Source organism: Globicephala melas, chromosome 2, assembly GCF_963455315.2.
Source record: "Globicephala melas chromosome 2, mGloMel1.2, whole genome shotgun sequence".
NCBI classification, from domain to species: Eukaryota; Metazoa; Chordata; class Mammalia; order Artiodactyla; family Delphinidae; genus Globicephala; species Globicephala melas.
Window position 1 is genome coordinate 37,219,503 of NC_083315.2, and position 25,299 is coordinate 37,244,801.

A 25,299-nucleotide genomic window follows, 5' to 3' on the forward strand; every position below is an offset into this window, starting at 1 on the left:
GGCTCCCACATTATTCGAGAGACCACTGTAGGGTCACCAGGTCTCCAAGTGAAGTGCTGAGGCAGACCCAGCTCAACACCACGGCCAAGCCCAGGTCCCTCCCCTACTAGTGCTCGCCTTCTCTGCTGGTCCTTCACTCAAGGGCCAAGAAGCAGGCCAGGGACCCCCAAATCCCAACACTATACTGGCCTCTCCCCCTGCCAGCACCTCCTTTCTGAAGACCAAAGGCAGAGTCCCTGCAGGCTCCCCTCGCGCCAGCAGGGAAACCTTGGGGTCTGCTGCCCCAGCCTGGGGTTCTTCCTGAGGCCCCTGCCATCAGGCCTCCTCTCCTGAAGGGGCAGAGGACCCTAGCAGCATCATTTCCAAGGGCTTGTAGTTCACATCATCAAAACCTCTCAAGCCCAATCTGGAGGGTAACTTGGAAGGGGCTTAAGTCCCCGCAGGTGCCAGGTGTGCAAAGGAAACACACCTGCAGGCAAAACCAGAGGCAGCTGGACACCAGCACCCTGCCCACGGCCAGGACAAAGCCAGGCTCAGCAGGCCTGCAGGGTGTCCGGGCCAAGGGCAGGCAGGCCTCTCAGAAGGGGCCAGGAGAGCAAGCCGAGGAAGCAGGAGGCCAGGCCTGAGAGGGAGGGCCCGCCAGGAACCGAATTAATCAGCAGGAAACTGATGGTTATTTCCTGACAACTCCACCACCACTACCACCACCAAGAGCACAGAAAACACACACACAGGAATTCAGAAACAGGGAGGGCAGCTGGCAACTTCCTGGAGACCCACAATGCAGCCACTTTTTCAAATACTCTAGACAAAACAACACAGAGCACCCTCCCTTTCCCAAGTGCAGACGGTGTGCGGAGCCCCTCGTGTGTGTTATCTCATTTCTATCTTGCACGAAAACCTTTCCAGGAGGGACTGTCATTCCCCGTTTTCTGAACTCTGAGGTGCAGAGCAAAGGGAGAAGACCAAAGTCACAGCTAGTGGTGCCCGAGTTTCCAAGGCCAGGCTTGGCAGGTCTCCGACGGCCACCCCTTAAGCCACCTCGCTTCACCACCCTGGACCAACCAATCTCTCCCCCAGTCTCCACGACCAGGGTTTACAGGAATCCTATGGCACGAGAGGAAGGGCTCAAAATAGAGGAGTCAGCTGGTGTGGCAGTGGACCCCCTTCTGCATGAACTGGCCTCTTGGGCTTTGGAGGGTGGGGGTGAGAAGTCTTCCGCCTCTCGCCCGACTCTTCTTCTGCTTTCCACTTCTTCAACATCTTTTAACATAGCCAGTGCTTCTCAAACTCTCTGCATTGGAAGATCTGTTTTATTTTATTTAGTTCTTTTTTTATTTATTATTTTGGGCTGCGTTGGCTCTTCGTTGCTGCACGCGGGCTTTCTCTAGGCGGCGAGCGGGGGCTACTCTTCGTTGCGGTGCACAGGTTTCGCATTGTGGTGGCTTCTCTTGCTGTGGAGCGTGGGCTGTAGAGTGAGGGGGCTTCAGTAGATGCGTCACATAGGCTCAGTAGTTGTGGCACGAGGGCTCAGTAGTTGTGGCTTGCGGGCTTAGTTGCTCTGCGGCATGTGGGATCCTCCTGGACCAGGGCTCGAACCCGTGTCCCCTGCATTGGCAGGTGGATTCTTAACCACTGCGCCACCAGGGAAGCCTTGGAAGATCGGTTTTATTTGAATCCCTGGAAGGACTAACAGGCAGCTCCTGGTCCCTCGACCTGTCACATGAAGTCAGTGATGCCCACCCTGGTCCACACCCTGATCAAGATGGAGCTGCTGATCACCCACCTGGATGTCGTCATGGCAACATTAAACTATAAAAGTTTCTAAGCCTCATTCTCAATTTCTCTTGGCTGGCTAGCATCGGTCCACGGCCCATCCTTCTGTGTGGCACTGGCCTAAGAATGTATGACAGTGTTTATAAATTCAAAATTTTTTAATGCAGAGGTGTATCTTTCCTCTTAGATGAAAATTCTACCCATGGGTAAGAGAGCCTCAAATTTGCCCTTTCTTAATATTTCAAACATGCGTTCTTAATCTCCACTGTTTGGGGGTGCTTGATTTTCCACAGTCATCTCTCCTGCCTCTCCTCTCTCTTAAAAATGGAAAATAATACATTTAAGTTCCTTAAGTGTTCTTGGAATTTACATTCAACGACACGTGACCTGCTGAGTTCCATGAAGCTGAGGTGTGAAGAAAATGTTCTGTCAATGAGAAATTCACAAGTGCTCAGAACAGAGCACAAAATTTGCAGTCCTTAACCATGGTCATAGCTCCAATCGGTTCCTACAGATGAAAACGGGCTTTGGTTTATACCAGCCAAAGCATTTATAGGTTAAATCTCAAAAGATAAAGGCCGCTTCAACAGTTCAGTTGGCCCATGTTGGCCATAACAAGACTGGCAGCTGGGAACCACCTGAAGGCATTACGACATGCAGATGCTTGGGTCCCGCCCAGATCCTGGGGACTTGGGGCTGGACACAGGGAACTGCATTTTAACCAGCTCCCCAGCAGGGAATAACAAACGGTGTGGCTACTGAAGGTGCCCTCCTGCGTAAGAACCAGGAGTGAAGGGGTGTGACCAGTGGCCCAAAAGATTTGGTCTTGGGAAAGTAAAACAAGCCCAAAGAAAACCAACTGGGTTTATTCCACTGAGGCAAGTGCTACGTAAAGCCCTGGCATAGAGAGACCCACGGAATAAATTCAGTTTATTTGTTTGTTTGTTTGTTGAAGGTGGTCTCATATTCTCTACTTAGCTGGGCCTGGCACATAGCACACTCTCAACTAGTGTCAGCTGTTTTTCATAGACCAGGTTATTAAAGCCCAGAAGGCTTGTGATTTTGCAGAAAGTCAAGTTCTTGGTGAAACCAAGACTTGCCCTGGGACTCATGCCTCTGTCCTCTGTGTCTCAGTTTCCTCATCCATAAAATGGAGATAATACTTGCTTATTCTCATGGCTGTTGTGAAAATTAAATGAGGGAATGGCTTTGTAAGCACATTTAGCCTGGTCTCTAGTAAGCACTTAATAAATAATAACTGTTCAGATAACCATTATCAATTTTGAAAGTCCGAGATGACATAAAATCTGTTTCCATGTGAGCTGGAATTTGTTTATTCCAGATGGTTCTTATTAGCACTAAATGCCCTGGACATGCTGAGTGGCCAGAATAGTCTCTGTGCCTTGGTGGAGACTTTTGTTATGGGCCGGGAGAGCTAACCACCCTTCAAATATCCCACCCCATGACACACACCTGGCTTGCGCTTGTTCTTGGGGAGACCAGCTGGCTGGCGGAAGTTCTCTGCAAACATGTCCCTGGGCTGAGTCCCTCTGAGAGGTTTTGCAGTGGGCACTCGTCCAGAACATTTATTATGTCCATAATATGCCGGGCATGGCGCTGGGCACTGGACAAAAGAACAGCAATAAAGAGAGCAGAGCCTTCCCCTGCCATGAGCTTACAAAACTATAAAGTGGGTATAAATTGTTTTTGATTAAAATTTCTATTGTAAAGTTAATAAAACCACCCACTACAAAGAGTTTGAAAAAGATGGAAGTGAAAAAAATTAATACTCCTTCTCATCCTAACTCAACCGCTTCTTATGTATTTCTTCCTCGTCCTCTTCAAGCGTATGGTTTTCACATGTATTTTTTTTTTTTTTTTTTTTTTTTTGCGGTACGTGGGCCTCTCACTGTTGTGGCCTCTCCCACTGCGGAGCACAGGCTCCAGACGCGCAGGCCCAGCGGCCATGGCTCACCGGCCCAGCCGCTCTGCGGCATGTGGGATCTTCCTGGACCAGGGCACGAACCCGTGTCCCCTGCATCAGCAGGCGGACTCTCAACCACTGTGCCACCAGGGAAGCCCTGTTTGTTTGTTTTTTAATTTATTTTTGGCTGCGCTGGGTCTTTGTTGCTGCACGCGGGCTTTCTCTAGTTGCGGAAAGCGGGGGCTACTCTTTGTTGCAGTGCGCGGGCTTCTGATTGCAGTGGCTTCTCTTGTTGTGGAGCATGGGCTCTAGGCGCGCTGGCTTCAAGTAGTTGTGGCGCTCAGGCTTTGTTACTCTGCGGCATGTGGGATCTTCCCGGACCAGGGCTTGAACGCGCGTCCCCTGCATTGGCAGGCAGATTCTTAACCACTGAGCCACCAGGGAAGCCCTTTTCACATGGTTTTGATCATGGTGTGTACAATCTGGTGTCCTGCTTATTTTCCCTGGATGACACTGGCAAGTTTCCATGTTTCATGTTCATAATCAATAATTCATGTTCATAAACACAGAACATTCAGAAGAGTGCACAGATCACCATTCGCCTGCCCATTCTTGCAGTGAAGGACATTCAGGTTGCTTCCAATTTGTCCACACTGCCCACAAAATGCCTTCATGCATTCATGCAGAAAGATAGAGGGAAGAGGCAAATGCTATGTAATTTGAAGGTGTCAGATGGGTCTGGTTGAATAATGCCACTGTGTGAACTTGGGCAAGTTACTTAACCTCTTTGAACTTCAATTTCCCCCCAAATGGGCATAACACCTCCATCATACAGTTGTGGAGAGGATTTAACAGGAGACCATCAGTAAAACACCGAGCAAGGGGCCTGATACTCAATAGATGTGTGCCTTCTTTTCTCTCATATATCACAAGGTCATGCCTATGACTCCTGAGTGCCTTCTCAAGGACTAGGGCAATCTGCAGAGAAACCCTCAGAGCATGGTGTGCCAGCTCCCCAAACCCTCCATACAGATTGCTAAATTCCGGGAGACTTAGCATTTGCAAGCTGAAGTATTCAGGGGAGAAGTGATATGTGCTCTGCAATTTACTTAAAAAATGGTTCAGGACAAAAACATACACATGTACAAATAAAGCAAATATGGCAAATGTTCACCTCTGTTCTATCTAGTCGGGTGTACGAGTATTTACTGTACTATCCTTTCAACTTTTCTATATATTTGAAATTTTTCATAATAAAACCTTGGGGAAAAACCTCTTGCTAATTTAAAAGGCAAAAAATGGTATCATGCTTTAAAAATTTGCATTGCATCCATTTATTTGTTCAACAGATATTAATTCAACACAGTCAACAAATATTACTTCAATAAAGTATCTGTCATGCAGTGAGTTGACCTGGTCCCTGACCTCATGGAGCGTACCATCTGGCATTTCTTTGGGTTGGGTGTTTATTTGCTAATTATTAATATAGTTTGTTCACTTTGTCTTCAAGTTTAAATCTTGATTTTTAAAACTAATATGTATAGGTTCTTGGTAGAATTAAAATATTAACCCTTCAAGTGTCTCATGAGAAGCTCTTTTCCCCGCAACTCTCAATTGTTTTGTAGAATTTACATAGCAGTTACAATTTTTTAAAGGTAGTCAAATCTGTTAAATTTTTTGATGACTTTTTTTATTTCTCAACTTTGGAAATCAACCTCCAGCCCAAAATTTGTTATAGAGTAAATTGTACATACTGTTATGTTTACTCCTTTATATTTCTGTTTCAGTATTATCCTGGTGACTAGCATTTTAAAAGCCATGTTAAACAGTGATGGTGATAGCAGGCCTCCTTATTTTGTTACTGGTTTCAACAGGAATGCTTCTAGTGTTTCTCAGTTAATTAACATTGGCTATTGGTTTGAAATTGATATCCTTAATCAAGCTGAGAATGCAGCCTTCTATTCCTTTTTTGGTGTATTGATTAGTTAGAAATGGATGTTCGATTTTAATCAATTATCCCCCTGCATATATTGGAATCAATCTGATTTTACTTCTTTAACCCATTAGCATGACGCAGTTACTATATTAAGCTTTCCTAATATTGACAATTCCCCCCCACTTGCCCCACTGGGTTATGGTGGATGACTTGTTTAACATATTATTGAATTCTATTTCCGACACAGCATTTTCATTCTTTAATATGGTCTTTTTGCCATGTTTAATATCAGGCTGATTTTGCTTTGAAGAATGAATTGGAGAGCTCTCCATCTTTTGCTAAGCCATGGAATAGCTTAACATTATCAGTATTATCAAATCTAAAACAATTACCTAGCAAAAACACTTGGCACTGGTGTCTTCTTTAGGTAGAGGGGGCAGTAGTTGATGATGATTGCAAATTTTTTCTCAATTAACAACATATACATTTTCAGAAAAGCATTCGTTTAAATGAGATTTTCAAATTTAAGCCTAGTGTGCACATATTTTTATTTTTTAAAACCTCTCTACCTATTGCAGTGTCCCCTTTCTCATTCCTATTATTTTTTTTCTTTTCTCTCTTTTATTTTTCAAATAGATCTGCCAAAGGTTAGGCCACTTTACTGTTTGTTTAAAAACAGAATCAGCTCTTGGATATACTTGCTAATTTCACTGTATTTCTATTTTCTAATTCATTTATTTCTGCCTTTATCTTCACTTTTTATCTTTCCCATTTTCCTTAGGGGCTGTTTTTTATTCTTTTTTTCCCTCTAAGATCTCAGGCTGAATGCTTGGTTTATTTATTCTCTTTTTCTCTCTCCCCTTTTAATAATAAAAACATTTAAGGCAATAAGAATAGTGCCAGATGTCTCCCATAGGTTTGGTTATGTGGCACTCTGGTTTTCAATGCTTTCTAAATATTTGTCACTATGTTCTTTATTTCTTCCTTGACCCAACAGCAATCTAGGAGAGTTTTAAATTTTTTCAAGTGGTTAGGCTTTAGTTCTAGTATGTTTAAATTTATAATATTTTGGCAAGGTTTACTGCATGGTGATCACAGGACTCTCTGACTGGCACAACTTCTGTTTTGGGTAGACCGTGAGTTCTTACAGTTGGTTACTGGTGGCTGACAGAAATATTTGCAGAGCATATGCTCGCTTGCAAAGCCCAAGTGCTTTTGAAAAGTTTTTGCTTGCCATAATGTTATGTCAAATGAAAAAGGATATAAAGTTCAGGGTGTTTGTAACCAGTTTAAAATACAATATATTTACCTATGTGCATGGAAAAAGACTGTGAAGAAATATATAAAGGTACTAAACAGGGTTGGTAATTTCTAAGGGGTGAGATTATGGGCAATTTTTATTTTCTTTACAATTTTCTGTATTTTCAACTTTCCTATATAGGCATAAGATTTACTATTTTCATAATAAGATTTCTTTAAACGCTTGGTAACAGAAATGCTTGCTCTGAGTTTTGTCTTTGCAAAGCTCCCCCTGGCCAGAGAGTTAAGAAGTCACCAGGCAGAACTTGAGGGATAACTGGATTTGGACCCCAAACAGTGTCCACACCTGAAGACGGTGGCCCTGCGAGGAGCCCACAGTCACTCAGGCTGTGGAGGTTCCCCCTGCGGGAGGGGATTCACTCCCTAGGGGTCCCCAGGAGCACCACCTTCGTCCCTCCATGCTCCTCATGCTAATGACCATCCCCCCATTACTGTCACGGAAGAGTTTTCCCTCAGAGGGAAAGAGTGAAATCCAACTACTGCAACTGATGCGTGCAGGCTTTTATTTCCTTTCTACCTCAACACGATCTCTGAGGCCCGCTTCCAAAATGGCATTTTCAGCCCAAGGTCAACTGCAGAGCCCGTGTGAATCCAGAGGAGCTCTGGCCCCTGGAAATAGACAAGGTGGCTGTACCCCCAGATCCTGCCACTCAGCCCAACACCAGCAGCTCTGGAGGGGGGCAGCCACGTTCCCACGAGCTGCGCGCTCCGTGTGTGGGGCAATAAACTCCAGAGACGTCCAGAAGCCTGCTCTGGGACGGAGGAGAAAACAGGGAGGGAAGCTAAGGGAGAGGCTGGGAGACCCATCGTTTCAGAAGCATTTCACAAGCGTGCGACTGGCAAAGATACCACACAGGCGCCCTGGCCCTGCGTTTATTACCTTTACTAGGAGTCATCTCACACTGGGGTCTTTCTGCTCTGTTTCTCTGTCCTCCATCCTCGCTCACCCAAGTCCTCTGCTAGAAGACAGATGCCTCGGCTGGCTTCCACTGAGCCCCGGGGAGTCTGGGGACACTCTTAGAAACTCACAGAAGAGAATTCTGACCCACAGGGAACGTATTAAGATGGCCAAGCAAAGATGGCAAGGGCCAGAGGAAGTGCAGCGACAGGCAAAAAGATGCTGGCGTGTGCCGAGCGCCCCAGGAGTGGCTTGTCCCTTGGGAATACATCCTGTCTCTTTCTCGATAAACTTTCGCCCCCCACCCCTGTGGCTTCCTATATCCAGGCAGCTCTGCCCACCACCCTGGCTGTTCTGGGCAGTGACCTTCAAGTATGTCTATGTTTCATCCTGATGCCACTTACAGGTACCAACTTCCTGCCCTCTGCTCCATGCAGTGTCTACACAGTGGAATGAATCGCCCAAATCAGAATGTAGCCATTGCCCTTTGGAAGAATGCTCTTCAGGGGAGGGGTGCTACCAGTGCATCAGCCCCCAGAACTTGCTGGGGGAGAATAGGAGTGGGCAAGTGTTTCAGCTCTAATTTTTGCCTAGAAATCAATAGGCTCTCCAGTGGCTCATCTGACCCACCTCTGCATCTCCTGCTTTACTTTTCTGGGGTGTCTTGAGAGTTAGGTGGCAGAGAGGTTCAATGAATGGAGTGTGAACTCTGGATTCAATCATACCTGGTTCAAATCCTGCTACCATCCCTTACAGGTGCAAGGCCTTGGGAAAGTGGCTGCCTTCATGAACCTCAGTTTTCTGCCTCCAAAATGGGTCAGGGGGACTTCCCTGGTGGCGCAGTGTTAAGAATCTGCCTGCCAAACCAGGGGACATGGGTTCGATCCCTGGTCCAAGAAGATCTCACGTGCCATGGAGCAACTAAGCCCGTGCATCACAACTACTGAAGCCCACATGCCTAGAGACCATGCTCCGCAGCAAGAGAAGCCACCGAAATGAGAAGCACGTGCACCGTAACAGAGAGTAGTGCCCGCTAGCTGCAACTAGAGAAAGCCCACATGCAGCAATGAAGACCCAATGTAGCCAAAAATAATTTTTTTTTTTAAATGTTAAAACGGGTCAGGAATGCTGTTTCTTACAGAGTCACTGAATTAGAAGAGTCTAGCCCAGTGTCTGGCCCAGAGCAAGTGGTCAACAAACATTGGTCCTCTTTCTCGTTCCCTTGCTGGGATTGAGGAAACCCATCCTGAAGATCTTATGCAACATTTCAGAAGACCTTCCTACATTTTCAATTCAGTCACTATGTGTTGAGAATACACCTCAGTGGAAAATTTTTACTTGGGGTTATTTCTTGGTGAGTTCTAAGAAACACGGTCAAGCACAGAAAACGTACTTTTATACATTATCTGTAAACAGCTGGTGCAGAGCAGAAATTTTAGTTGAAGTGAGAAGGAATTCAAGCAAAAGTGCTATACTTATTCCTCTGAGGGATTTCTCAACCCTCAGATCAATTTTTCCGAGGGGAGTTCCCCACATGGAATAACAGCATAAGCCCCGAGTGCCCTGGCTTATGCCAGAGTGATCTGTCATGTTGTTTCTTTGCTCAGAACCCACTGGTGGCTCCCCCAGGCCTCTGGATGAAGTTCAAGTCTTTGGACACATTCCCAGATCGGCCCCTCCAGCTCCATCTTCTACCATCCCACCTCTATACCCTCCCTCCCATCCACACCAAACCACCACTGACTCTTTGAATGCGCCTGCACTTTCTGCCTTTGTATATTCTAGTCCCCCAATGGAACGCCCCTGCTTCCCTTGTCTGCTGAGACTCAGCGAAACACCACCTCCACCAGTCTTCCCTGCACTCCTCTGCACCTTCACCACGTCCAGAGAGCGAATTTCCTGTGCTCTTGTCTGCATATCCCATATCCCTTCTGGCTGAGGGCCTGCTGGGAACAAAGACCATGCCATTCCCCTTTATATCAGAGTTTAGGTGATATAGGAAATGGGAAATGTTTGCTGATTGAATGAAGAAATAAAGAAATGACACAGGGAGGTTTGTAACAGAAAAGAGTTTTCAGGATGGTGTGGGGTTCTCCCCAACTTCACAGGCCTGTGGTCCACAGGTAACAATGATTACCACGTATCACACAACACAGAGCACACCTATGAAAAGTAGGCACATGAACCCATTTCGCAGGCCACGAAATCAAGGCTTGGCTGGGAAGGCTGGGACTCATCAGGGCTAGGAGATGGTGAGCCAGGATGGAAGGCCATGGCTCCTCTGATCCTGAGTCCCACAACTTGCAGTAAGGTCCTCCCCTTGCCTGTGAGCCCACTTCCACGGCAGGCGACCTTTTAGATCCATCCCTGCCTGTGGGGAGAAGAGCAGCTCTGTGTTTCTGTGATTAATGTACTTTTCGTCCTGCAGAGCCTCCTAAGGCCAACAAAGGGCCAGGTCAGAAGTTACAGCACACACGGGAGCAAACAATCGACTGTATCTCAGGCCACGCAGAGCCGAGACCCTCACTCTTGGACCCAACTCTCCCACACTGCTAAGGGTGGGGGCCACGCCGTCTCTCACAGGACACCAAAGCTGCCCATTTCTTGTGCCTTTGGTGGGTCCAACATCATTAAAAGTGGACCCTGGTTTTCTCCAAATCAATTAGTTAAGAAGCAAGGTGACGACTTTCATTGGAATCTAAGGTTACAGAATGAGGTCTGTAACATTGTGTCTCAAATGGGGGAAGAGGGTAGAGACTGAGGAATGGGGATGGGCCATTCAGGGAAGAGAGGCAGGACCTGGCAGATAAGAGATCTCATCCACCAGACAGATAACAGGGCTAAAATGACAAAGGAGCTAGAAGCCGTGCTGGCCTGTTGAGAGAAAGAAAGAGCATATTAAATTTTAAACAAAGCCCACCCCAGGGGAACCTCCAGCCTCCCTCTCCCAACCCATGCCTCCCATTTTCAGCACACTAGTCATCAAGTTCATAGAAACCGAAATGTCCCTCATCTCTAGGGGCTGGGTTTTGTGTTTTTGTTTTTCTGTAATCCAACGGGCAGCAGCTGGCACACTGTGTCTCTGGGGGATGGTGGGGAGGGAGTTTGGGACTCCCTGAGCCCCTGTGGCCTTCCCACCAGGCCTGAGAAAGGAGGGCAGGCTGGAACCAGCTTCGGCTGGGACAGCACCACCTGGACAGGGGATCGATGGGGGGCTGGGAACCAGAGCAAAGCGGGTGCAGGGAAAGAGCAGGAAGTGAAAGGTCCAGATGGTAGGCAGCAGCCTAGGTGTCACTAGGAGCCAAGAGGAAAGAAGGAACTAAGAAGTAGGGAAGGTCCTCAGAGGCCTCATCAACCAGCGTAAATAATGTGCTGGTATGGAGGAGGAAGAGAGCAGAAAAGGAGGAAGAGGCAGCTAGGAGCTGGAAAGGAAGGCCCAATTTAGCCCAAGCAAATGTTACTTCCTCAGTAATTCCGTCAAACCTCCCTCCCCCGCCAGCCCCCCACCTCCACAAAGTGATGGATGGGAATCGGGCTGCAAGGGCTGAAGGTCTGGGCAGAGACACTCCCCTGGGCAGGACCCGCGGGACAGGGTCTGAAGCCTGCACAGGAAATCTCCATGCCACCCCGACAAACACCAACCAACCTCAGTCTATGGAGTTAGGGCAGGATGTTTATTTTATAAGCATCTTCTTCAAAGAAAGACCGGCCTAAGCTCCCTGAGACAGTCTGGAATCCTCAAAGCCAGCACTGCCCCAGGCACCCTAAGGATGGGCCCCCTGGGGTTTCCCTGGGGAGCCACAGGCCTGCCCAGGTGCCTGCAGAGGAGACAAGAAAGGCCTCCAGCCTCAGTGCTTGAGGCCCACTGCAAACAAAGGGACAAGGATGGGAGGTTCTCCTACATAGGTCAGCTGTGCCCCGGGTCTCTCAGGCCTTTCCCAGGCCGGTGCCTCTTAACCAACATGAGTGAAACAGTTGAAAAGCGGTGTCTTAAAAACGCATAATCAGCTTTTAAAAGAATAAGACTTAGTATTCACCTAAAAGGAATCAAAAATACTACACGACATTTCTGGAGGCCAATTTAACCATCTATATCCAGAGCATTTAGAATGTGTCCTTGGTCCAGTGGATTCCCTGCTAGAAATATATCCCAAGGATATAATCAAAAAATACCCAAGGATGTTCACCACAGCATTCTCTATAAGAGAGAAGAGGAAAAAACCTAAATTTAGGGGACTGCTTAAATATGTGGAAGGGTATATCATATACTGAAATATTAATAATTATAGGTGGTTTTAATTTTCTTCTTTTTGCTTGTTTCTATTTCCTAAATTTTCTGCAACAATCATAAATCTCTCTGTAACAAGAAAAAAAATCAATAAAAGCTATTTTCTAAAAAACAAAAGGAACAGATCCAAGAGACTGTGCATTCGTTGGACATTCAAATCTGAACTGGATTTGAACAAAACAAAACTGGACAGAGACACTTAAAACCACCTAAGAATATTTTCAAGGACTAAGAGGTGGTTTCCAGTGAAGGGAAATTAAAATCCTCCAGAAGGCCTGAGTGAGTGCAGGAAGGGTGAGTCAGGAGCAGGGAGCCAAATCCCCAGAAGAGTCAGGACCCAACATTTCTGTCCTTAGAGTAACTGCCATGGTGGGGGAGGGGTTGGGGTAGAGGGCGGGGATGAGAACAGGCAGAGGGGCCGGAGGTGTGAAAAGACAGATGTTACTTTTGTCCCTGATCAAGGAAAGGACAATGGCCATCTCTTTAGACAGTGAATTCAAGCTCAGTGAGATTTGTTCATCTACCTGGCAACAGGGAATGAATTTTTACAACCAAGGTATAGAAGCCCCCAAACAGAGGTGTGGAAGAGAAATTCTGACAAGCTCTGTAACTGAAGCAAAAGAACTTAGCTGATGTTACACAGAAATTTTTCCAGATAATGAGCTAGAACACAAGAAGATAACGGAGTGGAACGCTCGGGAGGGCGTTAAGAGTACCAGGTGTAGCATTAACAGAAGGTGGCCTTTGCGTAAGATGACCTAGAGCCCAAGGAAGGAAAAATCCCACAGGACGTGGACTTAATTATTCAAGCATCAGGAAAACCTGAGGAGCAATGGGAGATGTCTAAATTTCTCCAGTCCTCTTTCTGATCAAAAGCTTTAAAATCTATCTCAGAGATCAAAATTCATCCATTTGGGAAACGTTTATGGGGTGCCTCCTATCCATGCACGCATTCAGCAGACAGCCAGGTGCAAACTTGCCGTGGGTGCCACTCTGTGATGTTCAAAGCACTTCCACTTCCACTGGCCTAACAAACAAAAACGGACAGCATGGGTCACTAGCATGCATCCCTCATAAAGATGCCAAGTAGCACAGTGACAGGGTGCTGGACATGCCAGCTCAGGCCCACGGATCCTGAAGACTTCCCACCCCCATGAGCATTCCTCAGCCCCAGTGGACCTTGACTCTCTCTTAAGAAATGATGACTCCAACTTGGAAAATAAATATGACACCACACATGAGGACAGCTGGTGCTGGATGATTCTGTGTCTCTTAAAGACATCAAATTCTTCCCCCAGGTGAAGCTGTATCCTATAAATTACAGCCTCGCATTATGTATGGCCAACACCTTTAGCTTTGTTCTCCGTGGAGAATTTCTCTTCAGCAAAGAGGAAGCAGTCAATACCCTACTTTGAAAACAGCACAGGTGTTTCTGTGAGACAAAAACCAAAACAAAAATCAAAAAAACACCTCTTCCTCCCTTTAATTAAAGGGATTGCACCTGTGTATAGAAAAATAGGAAAAAGTTGTTCTTCCAGAATCTTCCATGTACTAAGTACTTTCAGCCCTGAAAACGTCCCCACCGTAAAACAAAGTGAAGGCACCAGCTTACGGTACCAGCAAGTGCTCCCTTGGCACCTGGCAGCAGCTGGTACCTACCTGAGGCCAGTTCATAACGACAGTAATAAAAGTTCCCTTGAAATAGTGTTAAGGTTCAGACACTCTGATGAAAGCTGGGAACTTCAAAGATAGGACTGCAAAGCCCATCCCTAATCCTCCTCATTGTGTCTGATGCGGAGGGCTGGGTTCTGGGCTGGCTCCACCACCTACTGCCTGAGCTTTGCCCAGTAGGACTTGTGAGCCTGCCAGCCAGCTGGAGGAGGTGGGATGGAACTTTGCACTCACTCCCACAGGGGGTCGGGGGGGGGGGGGGTTGTCCAGGCCATGGTGCACAGCCATTGGTCCTTGACCTATGAGAAGTCGGTTAAAAATAAAGGAAGGAAACAAGAAAATTCTGATCTACAGACATGAGCCCAATGATTCTGGAGTGAGAACTGGATTCAGTGCCAGGTTCCAAGGCTCTCTCCATGAACCTGGGCAAGTCATTGCAGACTTCCAGGCTTCAGTTTCTTGGTCAATAAAAATGGTAACCTCCCTAGGGGCTGCTGAGGGGAGTAACTAAAATACCCTGTACGAAAATGCAGAACAAAAGTGTGATCCCTATTCCCTTCCTCCCTCCTTCCCACCCTCCCTTCTTTCCACCCTAACCTCCTTTAAAAAAATTTTTTTTTTAATTAGGTAATATAGGGAATTTCTTGGCAGTCCAGTGATTAGGACTCCGTGCTTCCACTGCAGGGAGCACAGGTTCTGTCGCTGGTCAGGGAACTAAGATCCTGCAAGACACGCAGTATGGCCAAAAATAAATAAATAAATTAGGTAGTATATGCACAAAGTACAAAATTCAAAATGTAGAAAAAGGAACACAGTGAAAAGTCAGCATCTGCTGTGGGAAACCACTATTACCAGTCTCCTAGGTATCCTTGCAGAATGCTGCATAGCCAGGCATTCTGTCTCTTACTTTCTTACTTAAGAAAATAGCTCAGCAACCACATCGATACATAGGGAGCTTTTACATTCTTCTGTACAGCTGCATAGAGTGGCATTGCATGGTTATAGGATAATTTATTTACCAGTTCTCTAGTGATGGACATTAAGGTTGTTCCCCCCACCCCTTTTTCGCTTTTATAAGCAATGACGCAATGAACTATCTTGAAAAATGCATCATTTCACATGTATGCTCATATCTGTGAGAGGAATTCCCAGAAGTGGAGTTGCTTGTGCACTTTTAATAAATATTGTCGGGCTTCCCTGGTGGCACAGTGGTTAAAAATCCGCCTGCCAATGCAGGGGACACGGGTTTGAGCCCTGGTCTGGGAAGATCCCACATGCTGCTGAGCAACTAAACACGTACGCCACAACTACTGAGCCTGCGCTCTAGAGCCCGTGAGCCACAACTATGGAGCCTGCACGCCTAGAGCCCGTGCTCCGCAACAAGAGAAGCCACCACAATGAGAGGCCCGCACACCACAACGAAGAGTAGCCCCCCACTCACCGCAACTAGAGAAAGCCCGTGTACAGCAGCAAAGACCCAATGAAGTCAAAAATAAATAAAATAAATAAATTTATTAAATAAATAAATATTGTCAAAACCCTCTTTATACAGGTTGTACCAACTTACACTCTTTCAACAGTTACAAGAGCATCTATTTCCACTGTCACTTCTCCATAGCAGAGTTAACACTTCTCTTATTACTAGTGGGGCTGAACACCTTATATGGTTAAGAACCACTTGTATTTCCTTTCCTGTGACTGGTTCTTAGCCCATTTTAAAAATTGGGTTGATAGTCTTTTTCTTGTTGATTTTCTCTTTTTAGATATTATGGAAATTAGCCCTATCTCTGATATATGTTGCAAAAATGTTTCCCCAGTTTTGAGAAGTGGAAGACTCTTTTGACTGTTTATAATTTGCCTCACAGAAATTTTTTACTTGTGTAGGGTCAGATATATTAATCTTTTCTTCTATGGATTCTGGGTTTTAAGTCAAAGTTAAAAAGTATTTTCCCTGAGTTCATTTTTTACATTTAACATCTTTAATCCATCTGAAATTTATTTTGTTATAAAGTGTTCTTTTTTTAGACAGCCATCAGGTTGTCTCAAGTCACAAATTTTAAAATGCCACCTTTCTAAAATGTCACCTTTCATATTAATTTATCATTGAGTCCCTTTTCTTTCTTCTCTTCCAAATCATGCCCCTTTATCTCAGAATCACGCTCTTTCTCTCCAAGGCCCTCCCATCCCTTCATTCCATTTGTGAGTCAAGAGTTGATCCATGTTATCATGACTGACAGTCACACAAATTATGTTGAATCTCAGTATCTTAGAGCAAGTAGAGATCTCAGAAGCGTCCCTTCATTTTATAGCTAAGGTCACTCAGATCCAAAGAGGTAAACTGGACCTGTCCAAGATCACAGGGTAGCTTAGTGCTTGTGATTTTTTTTATTACTATTCAAGAAGAACAGAAATATTGATTTTGCCATAAATTCCACTCAGTCAATAGATATCTATTAAGCAACTACTCTGCCCAACAGTGAACAGGCACTGGGGCTCCAGAAATAAATGACACAGCTCTGACCTTTCAAGAAGTTCTAAAAAAAAAAACAGAAGTTCTGAGTCCAGTGTGGGGTCTGAACACACACATCCACAGACTAACAGATAAGGTGAAAATGGCCAATGAATGTAGAAGGACTGGTTAATTTTGCAAGGGATGGCATGGAGAAGGCTCAGAAGATGCATAGTTTTCAGTTGGGCCTGACATGACTAGGACTTTGTCCAAATATGGAGAGAAGGCATTTGGCAATAAGGGAACAATGGGACAAAGTGGGGGGGGTCTGGTGGTATATCGTCAGGAAGGAAGTACTCTGGCTTAGTGTTAGCTCTGGGCAGAGTTTTAAATGAAAAGGCTCCTCTGAAAATCTGTGGTCATTAGCCAGCCAAGTGGGTTTGGGCTCTGGTCCTCAAAACTGCAAGCTAAGAATTATAAATAAATGACCCATCTGTAGGGTCTTAAGGTGTCTGGCAGAAGGCAACACATATTCTCCCTGGAAGAATGTACTCTCATCCCATACATTAAAGAATTCCCACAGATAGAATTCCAACAAATATAAGCTCACAATAGAAAATCACAAAAAGAAATAAGCCCTCATGAGTGAGAGGGAGCAGAATCTTCAAACAACAGAACTACACCTGTAAATACTTCAGATACTAGAATTATTGGATACAAAAAAAAAAAAAGGTGTTTAATATGATTAAGGAAATGAGGAGTTAAAAACCCAGGTAAAGGGCTTCCCTGGTGGCGCAATGGTTGAGAGTCTGCCTGCCGATGCAGGGGACGCGGGTTCGTGCCCCGGTCCGGGAAGATCCCACATGCCGCGGAGCGGCTTGGCCCGTGAGCCATGGCCGCTGAGCCTGTGCGTCCGGAGCCTGTGCTCCGCAACGGGAGAGGCCACAACAGTGAGAGGCCCGCGTACTACAAAAAAAAAAAAAAAAAAATCTCAGTGGAAGGGCTGAAGAGAAAATTAGAGATAAGTGAAGAGAGAATTAATGAGCTGGAAGACAAATAAGAAATTACCCAGAAAACACTATAAAAAACCGAAAGATTGAAAATGAAAAAGAAGTTGAGAGGAGGGTGTGGGATGAATTGGGAGATTGGGATTGACATATATACACTACCATATATAAAACAGATAACTAATGAGAACCTACTGTATAGCACAGGGGACTCTACTCAGTGCTCTGTGGTGACCTAAATGGGAAGGAAATCTAAAAAAGAGTGGATTTATGTATATGTATAACTGATTCACTTTGCTGTACAGCAGAAACTAACATTATAAAGCAACTATACTCCAATAAAAATTAAAAAAAAAAAGAAGTTAAGATGTCAAGGAGATGTAAAGGATAGAATAAGATCTAACATATATCTAATTGGAGTTCCCAAGGAGAAACCAGAGAGAGAATGATAGAGAGATAAAAGTCAAAGAGATAAAGCATGAAAATTTTCTAGAACTGATCAAAGTCACTAATCTTTGGTTTCAGGAAGTCTAACGAATCCTTAGACAAATAAAATAAAATCCACTCCTAAATGCATTAAACTGCAAAACACACACACACATGCACACGTGTGTGAACACACACCACCACCACCACCACCACCACAACAACAAAACAACAACCAGAGAGAAGAAATTACCTAAGATCAATAACTGGGCTACTACCTTCTCAATATCAATAAGGAAAGTCGGAAGATAGTAGAATACCATCTTTCAATACTAAGACGAAATAACTGTCAAGCTAATGTTTTATACCCAGTAAAACAATCTCTTAACAATAAATATGAAATAAAATTTTAGCCAAACAGGAACTGAAAGTTTATGATTAAAACACCTCGACCACATGATGTTCTGATTCCAGAAGGAAAGCCTGAGATGCAGGGAGAAATATGGGTAAACAAAATGGTAACTATGTGGAAAATCAAAAGTTAACCAACCTTTCATTGCACTGCATTACTTGAAAAAAGATATGGATACCAACTAACTTTAAACCTTATGCAGTCTGCATGCATCAAAAGGACAGAAATAGAGTATGTAAGTTCCAAAGCAGTAAAGAAAAAAAAGAGTAGAGAAAAAAAAAAAAAAACATTTGCAGGGTGAAGCCATAGACATGGACGGGAAGCAAGTAGCAAAGAACCGTGGCTGAGGCACCAAAGCATAGCCAGGAGAGGAAGGAGTGGCAGAAAAAGCAGGATTAGAGAGGCAGGAGCAGGACCCAGAGTGATGAGCCAGAACCCACGACAGGCAAGAGTATCACAACAGTACAGCTACAGAGAAGCCAGGTAAGTAGAGGCTACCAGATGTGATCAGGAGGTGGCTGGGAACCTCTGGGAGTGGAGTGGGGGTGAACCTGATGCTTCAGAGCTGGAGAGGAGAGGGAGAGAGAGGAAGTAGGGATGGAAATTGTGGCCTCTTCTTTGTGAAGTCCCAGGGTGAAGAGAAGTGAAATGGGAGGGGGGCAGGGGAGAGGCAGGGCCAAAGGAGAGGGAGACAGGTGTGTCGGTAGCTGTAGCGGGGAACTGGGGCACAGGAGGATGTCCAGTGCTCAGTCGTAGGCAGGCAGCCTGGGCAGGACATGGGAATAAGGGTTGATGGTGGGCATGAGGCCCAGGTGAGCAGGCAGAGGTATCCCAGCTTGGGGCAGGGGTGGGCGGGGTTGCTTCAAGTAGGGCTGTGCAGTGGGGGGCCTGGAAGGATTCAGAATTTCAGAGGTGACCTGCTTCCAGGTAATGGCGAGTCCACAGTGGTTCTGTGGCTAGCAAATGGATGGGAGGTTGAGACTGTGGGCCTAGGGACCCCAGGATTGGACATCACAGGGTGGGGTTAACCAACCAGCACCGCCAGCCTCCAAAGGGTCCCTAATTCTTACTGAGAGGCCCGCTCAGGCGTGGTCCTTGTGAGGACATTCTGGCGTGGTGCATAAAGCAACTATTAAAGTTTGTACAATTTTTTTTTACCAGAACCATGCAGGACAACCTTCCCAATCCAGAAGACAAACAACACATAACCAAGAGTCATCACAGAAGTTCTAGTCTCCCATGTAAATCTGCAAGGTGGACATTCCTGCTTTCTGTAGTGATCATTCTTACCTGATTTTGATTCTCTGTTTATTATACCCTGGGGGGCAGGGAAGGAAGAAAGGGAAGGCAGTTGGGCCACAATGTGATCCCTTATTCTCAACTTCCAACTGCACTGAAAATCCTCACATTTCCAACAGTTCTCTCGGTACTCCCAAAATATACACATGATAGAGCATATGTATTTAATATCAGAAACTCCTTTCTGATGATGGTTGTAGAAGACAGAACCAAAACCCCTCTAGAGATCAACCCACTTTTAATAGTCTCTTTACTCCATTTACAAATATATAGATGATAAAGATAATACATACTGGTAAATATTCAAATGGCACAGAAATGAGTAAGAGAGATGACAAAAGGCCTCTGTACTTGGGGTAAGGCACTAGGGGTGGCAGAAGGGTCAGGTCTGTGAGCTCCTCTTTAGTGCTTACTGAAGTCAGACCAGAGCATGGACTAGTAGCATATGCTGGCCCCCACCAGGGGGAGGCGCCGTAGAGGTGGATGCTGTGTAAGCCCAGGTCCTTTCCCTCAGTAAAGCTTGGAGACAGCACACACCAGCAAAAGCCAAAGATCTGAGGAGCCAGAAGGAACTTGTGGGATGATCTAATTCCCTCGTTATTACTCTTCCAAGTCATTCCAAGTTGGGTGACTTGCCTGAGTCACCCAACTCATTCGCAGTAAAGCTGTGAACCTCCCAGTTCGGTACTTTGATTCCATCAGTATTTCTTAGACTTTACCACGCACGGGAATCTTGTTAAGATGCAGATTCAGCAGGTCTGGGGTAGGCCCGAGATCTTGCATTTCTAACAAGCTCTCAGGTGATGCTGATGCTGCTGGTGCATGGACCACATACAGAGTAGCAAGAGTTTACATCAAGGCTAATGGACTATCCCACCTGGTTAAAGCCTCTTCACCCACCCTTTGCGTGGGAAAGCCTCCCTTCCCCCATCCTCCCTGATTATCAGCTCCCATGGTCTCTGTACTTTTTCCTTTGAAGCATTTATAACAACTGTAATTAAAGAGTATTTGTTTAATTATTAGTTTAATGTCTGTCTCCCAGGGAGACTGCAAGCTCCACGAGGACCGGACCAGCAGACTGTCGATAAAAGGGCAGCTGTTGTGGGCTGGAGCAGCCTGGACCAGCATCCTTGGAGGAGGAAGGGAAGGCTTGTACTGGTGGGAAACACCTTCTAGAGGCCTCATGGCCAAGGGTGACACTTCTGCCGTTAAAATTCCCACCAGTTTCAAATACATGCCGACTAAAATGTAACTTGAAAAGCAACCTTTAAAAACAAAAAGTCTCCTAAATCTTTATCAAAGATGTACTGAACAAATATATGTGGTAAATAAAAATAAATTTGAATAGTGGGATAAATTTAAAAAAAAAAGTCTTTATCAAGTGCAAAACAGTCCCAATCTGGTACTAGCCACTCTGCCTGGGGAATAATTAGGTCCCCAGTAAATATTCCCTTACAGTCCTCAGACACTGTGAGGGCCTTGGCAAAAGAAGCAGAGGGCCTGCTCCCTGACCAGCCTCATTCTGGTGCAGACCAATTTCTTTTCCAATTTTTCTGCCGCCATCCTTTCTAGCAACCCCAAAGCTCTGAATGCCCAGCTCCTTGGAGTGGGCAGAGATATCTGAACTCATCATCATTCTAGGGTGGCCAAGTTTGAAGTCAGTCTGCCTGGGTTCAGACACCAGCAGTTCTGTGCCCTTGTATGTAACTAATTTCTCTGTGCTCCAGTTTCCGAATCTGCCAGATGGGAATAACAATGCAGTAACTAGCACCTGTGAGGACTAAGGGAGATGATACACATAAATCACTTACACAAGCCTGGCCCAAGATCTACGATTATTATTATCCTCCCCATATCCGGTCCAATTCAAGATCTCTCTATTGTTTCACACAAGTCTCCACCCAGTGGCTCCACCTCATTCAAAATTTACTCTTCCCAGTCCCTCCTGCCTTACCTGTCTGGAGCTTGTTCGAAGCAATGACTCACTGCAAAACTCTGCAGCTCCCATCAATCACCTCCCTGTCTCTGCCTCTGTGTGTCATTTGTGGGTCCCCGCTGGGAGGGAAATCTTTTTCCTCATGTCCAGTACCTTTATTCAACAAGTATTTATCGAGGGCCCACTATGCGCCAGGTCCTGTTCTAGGCACAAGGGCTTAGCAATGAACAAAGAAAGACCTCTATCCTCATGAACTGAAAGTAGTAAGAGATCTAACCCACGAATAGAGATCAGTTCGGGTCTCTGGCCCTTCCTTACGTCCCCATTCTTTTCCCTGACCAAGCCTAAATAAATCACACACAAGTACAAAGCATGAAGAAAACATTCCAGATCAAAAAATGCTCAGTGTGACTTGGGCACATCCCGATGACTAAACTGCTGCCCCGTTAAACTGGTAGACGTTGAAGAAGTACGCATTATAACAGCCAGAAACACCCGGTTTCCCCAAGTAGTCACACCAGCCGTCAAATCCTCCAGAACAGTATGTGTAACACAACTAGAAAATAAGGTCCTTCATTTACTTATCTCATGAGGGTAGGATAAGCCCACGTTTTCATGTTCTCACAGCCACATTCTTCAGATGAAGCCTGATTCGGGTTCCCCAGCAGGAATACAGGCAGCAGCCTTGTGTTAACAGCACTGGAAATGGACTCTGAAAGCCCAGGTTTCAGTGCTGGCTCTGTCGCTTACTGTGTGATTTCAGGCATGGAGCTTTTCTCATGCCTCACTTTCTTCAGACAACCTCTAAGGTCCTCTTCCAGTTTTGCAGTCTAAGGGCTGGGATCAACCACCATTAACATGAGACACAGCAGATTCACAGATTCCTTAATTCAACAAAATGAGCCCCTGCCCTCAGATCCAGGGGGTGAGCAAGCCGATGAGGAGCCTGTGGACAGCATCCTGAGATGCACCCGACTACTCCTTTACTTATTTACTCCCATCTAACTTCAAACCTGAGCTTTCCAAGCACAACTCTGATAGAAATATCCCTGGGCCACAAGGCAAACCCAAAACAGAAGGCATGCAAAATCTCCGGTGGGCCCATTAGTCTCCCTTCCTCCAACTCAAAAAACCATTCCAGACCATGTCCATCTCCTTGTCTCTAGACAGGGAGCCTAAAATTAGTCTCCCTGGTAGAAAATGCCTCGTTAGAACGGAAGTGACCCAAGTGTAGAACAAATGGCCCACTGGCCACACACCACAGGACAAGGACTCACCCGGGAATCCGCTCTGAGAAGAAGAGTGAACCTCTGCTCCCACTGCAACTCACTGCATCTGCCTCCATGGGCATACAGGCAACCAGGTGAGCCTGGAGGAAAGAAAAATGTGACCCAAATGGCCAACTCCCCCTACCCTAAAGAAAGCAGCCCTACCCCCACTGCCCTCATGCAGAAAGCCGGGTCCTGCAGGTTAGTGGAGCACTAGTGCGGCTAGAACTACAGGTGACCAATTAGAGGTCCTGTTCCCAGACTGGCAGGTGCCTGGCACAGAGCGACGCGAGGTTCGAGGGCCAGCTGACAAAACCACCATGAGAGCTCTAGAAAATAACATTCGCTTTAAAACAAACAAGAAAGGGACAGCCATACTAAGTCTCAAAAATCAAAACCAGACAGGCCCATGGCTTTGATCACAAACACTAAGAATACATCTTCTAAAGTCTAAAGACAATTAGGGGTGGTTTATTTCCCCTCCCCCACCTGGCCTGGCGGGTCCTTTGAAGGCCCCTGGTGAGGGCAAAACAGGGATGCAGGCTCCAGGCCCTCTACTTGGCAGAAATGAACTTTGACTGTTTTTACTTACACGTGTACAAAGGCAGGACTGAAAGAGCAGCTTCAAAGTTGGCTGGGTGACCCCCAAGGTTCAAAGTCCCTCTCCGCACACCTATGTGGGAATCTTGTGAGTTTCCCAGGCGCCCACCGGAACTGGTTATGTCCCCTCCAGGTCTACACCTGCTGGGAGTTTCCATTTTGCACAGAAATAAAGGCGCTCTGGGTGCCCTTAGCAGTTAGGGCGCTCGGTCCGCTGTTCTAGGGTGGGCCACCAGGACAGTCCCTCACTGGACCGCTCAGACCAGGAAGGACCAGCACCTCGTAGTGACCCTGTAAAGACGCACCGGGCTGCGGCTACGCCTTGCCCGAACCATCGCAGAGCTCAGAGATACATTAATGATCGTTTTGGGTTAGTTAAAACCTACGCAAGCACCTCCCTGGCCTCTTAAATCTTCCCAAACTACTGCTCAGACTGGAGGGAAGCAGTTGCAGCCACCATAAAAGTCATCTTAAAAGGCAAGATGGAAAAAAAACCGATACGCACTAGTTAGCAAGTCCGCGGTTAGGGGGGCGGTGGCACGAGGGCCGGATCTGTGGGCTCTGCACGCTGGCGGGGGCTGTCCCGTTGGTCCCCGAGTCCCCGCGCCCACCTGGCAGCCTCGGGGCCACTAATCTGACGCCGGCGATCACACCCCACAGCTCTGTCCAATTAGGAAAATGACCGCGAGGAGACGGAGAGAGTGGGCGACAAGGAAGGGGAACTGAGACTGAGGAGGCTAAGGACAGGCCGTGGAGACCCAGCCGGCCGGCGAGCGCCTTCAACAGGTCCCCGCCCCGGAGAGCGGGCCGTGCGGCGGCCTGCTGCCCCGGGGGCGCCCACGACACCCCGGCGGCGCGCCCAGCCCTCCCCCACCCCGGACGGCGGGGACGCGCAGCAACCCCACCCGCCGGGAGAATAAAGTTTGTGGGCAGCGGCGGGGCGGGGCGGCGCGGCGAGGGGGTGAAACTTTGAGTCTCCGGCGGGCGGCGGGGGGAGAGTACTAGGCGCCGGGATACCCACGTGCGGGCCCGCGAGCCGCCGCCGCCGCCGCCTCCGGGCCTCCCGCCCCGCCGCCGCCGCCGCGCTTTCCTTTCATTTTTGCTTCTCTCTCTCTCTCTCTCTCTCTCTCCCCTCCCTTTCTCTCTCTCTCATTCGCGCGCTCTCCTCGCTCTCGCCCTCTTTCGCTCGCTCGCTCCCTCCTTCCCTTCCCCCTCCCCCTCCACCCACCCCCACCCCCACCCCCCCGCCGCCAGACGCCATCTCTCCCTCTTTCCCCGGCTCTCCATGTCTCCCTCCAGCTCTCCGGCACGAGGGAATGTGGAAGTGAAAGGAAAAGACGACATGTTTGCGGCGCGGGCCTGCGCGCGGCCGTCCCCGGGGAGAGGCGGGGGGCGGGTCGGCCGCGGCCGCAGTGACCCACCCCCGCGCCCCCGCGCCCCCGCCGGCGCGCCGCCCGGGGCTGCGGGGTCGGGGGCCCGGGGCCGCGCGGGACACTCACCCTGGGTCCGGGCGCGGCTCCTACGCTGGGGCCCGTGGCGGGCCGGGGCCGGGGCCGGGGCCGGGGGCTCCTGGCTGCCCACCGCCCGGGCTGCTGCTGCGCGCCCGCCGCCCGCCTCCACGCGCGCCCGCCGCCTGCTCCTGCCGCCCTCCCTCCGGCTCCTCTCTTTCTCTCTCTCTCTCTCTCCCTCTCTCTCTCTCTCTCTCTCTCTCTCTCTCTCTCCCCCTCTCTCTCCCCCTCTCTCTCCCTCTCCTCTCTCTCTCTCTCTCTCTCGCTCTCTCTCCCTCCCTGGAAGAAGGGAATGAGGCAGGGCTGACGTGAAGGGATGCAAAACAGCTCCTCCTAACCCAGCTCGCGGAGGAAGAGAGACAGAAAAGCAGCCCTTTTATCTCTCTTTTGTTTTCTCACTTCCTTCCACCCCCCAACACCCCCCTCTTGTCAGCCCAAGTTTTCTTTTCTCTTTCTACCGCAGAGAGGATTTTTCTTCCTTTCTTTCTCTTTCTTTCGGTTCAACTCTCCCACTCAAATTGAAAGCCTGGAGGGTTTTCTCTCTCTCTCTCTCTCTTTTTTCTTCCCTCTTTTCTTCCTTC

General features: G+C 47.4%; 1 protein-coding gene across 5 annotated transcripts in view; it reads right to left on the reverse strand.

Annotated features, from left to right (window-relative positions):
- Positions 1 to 24,818, reverse strand: part of ZNF710 (zinc finger protein 710) — a 63,804-nt gene extending 38,986 nt beyond the window's left edge. The window contains exons 1-2 of one of the 5 annotated variants that reach the window (XM_030878620.2): positions 24,710 to 24,811; positions 22,620 to 22,711 (exon numbers count right to left, since the gene is read on the reverse strand). In XM_030878620.2, coding sequence (XP_030734480.1) covers positions 22,620 to 22,693 — 74 coding nt within the window. In that variant the 5' untranslated portion in view covers positions 22,694 to 22,711; positions 24,710 to 24,811. Of the gene's footprint in view, positions 1 to 22,619; positions 22,712 to 23,202; positions 23,689 to 23,715; positions 23,960 to 24,709 lie in introns of those variants that run through there. The other 4 variants (XM_030878621.3, XM_060293848.2, XM_030878622.3 and 1 more) reach the window with 4 other exon arrangements.
- Positions 24,819 to 25,299: the final 481 nt, after the last annotated feature.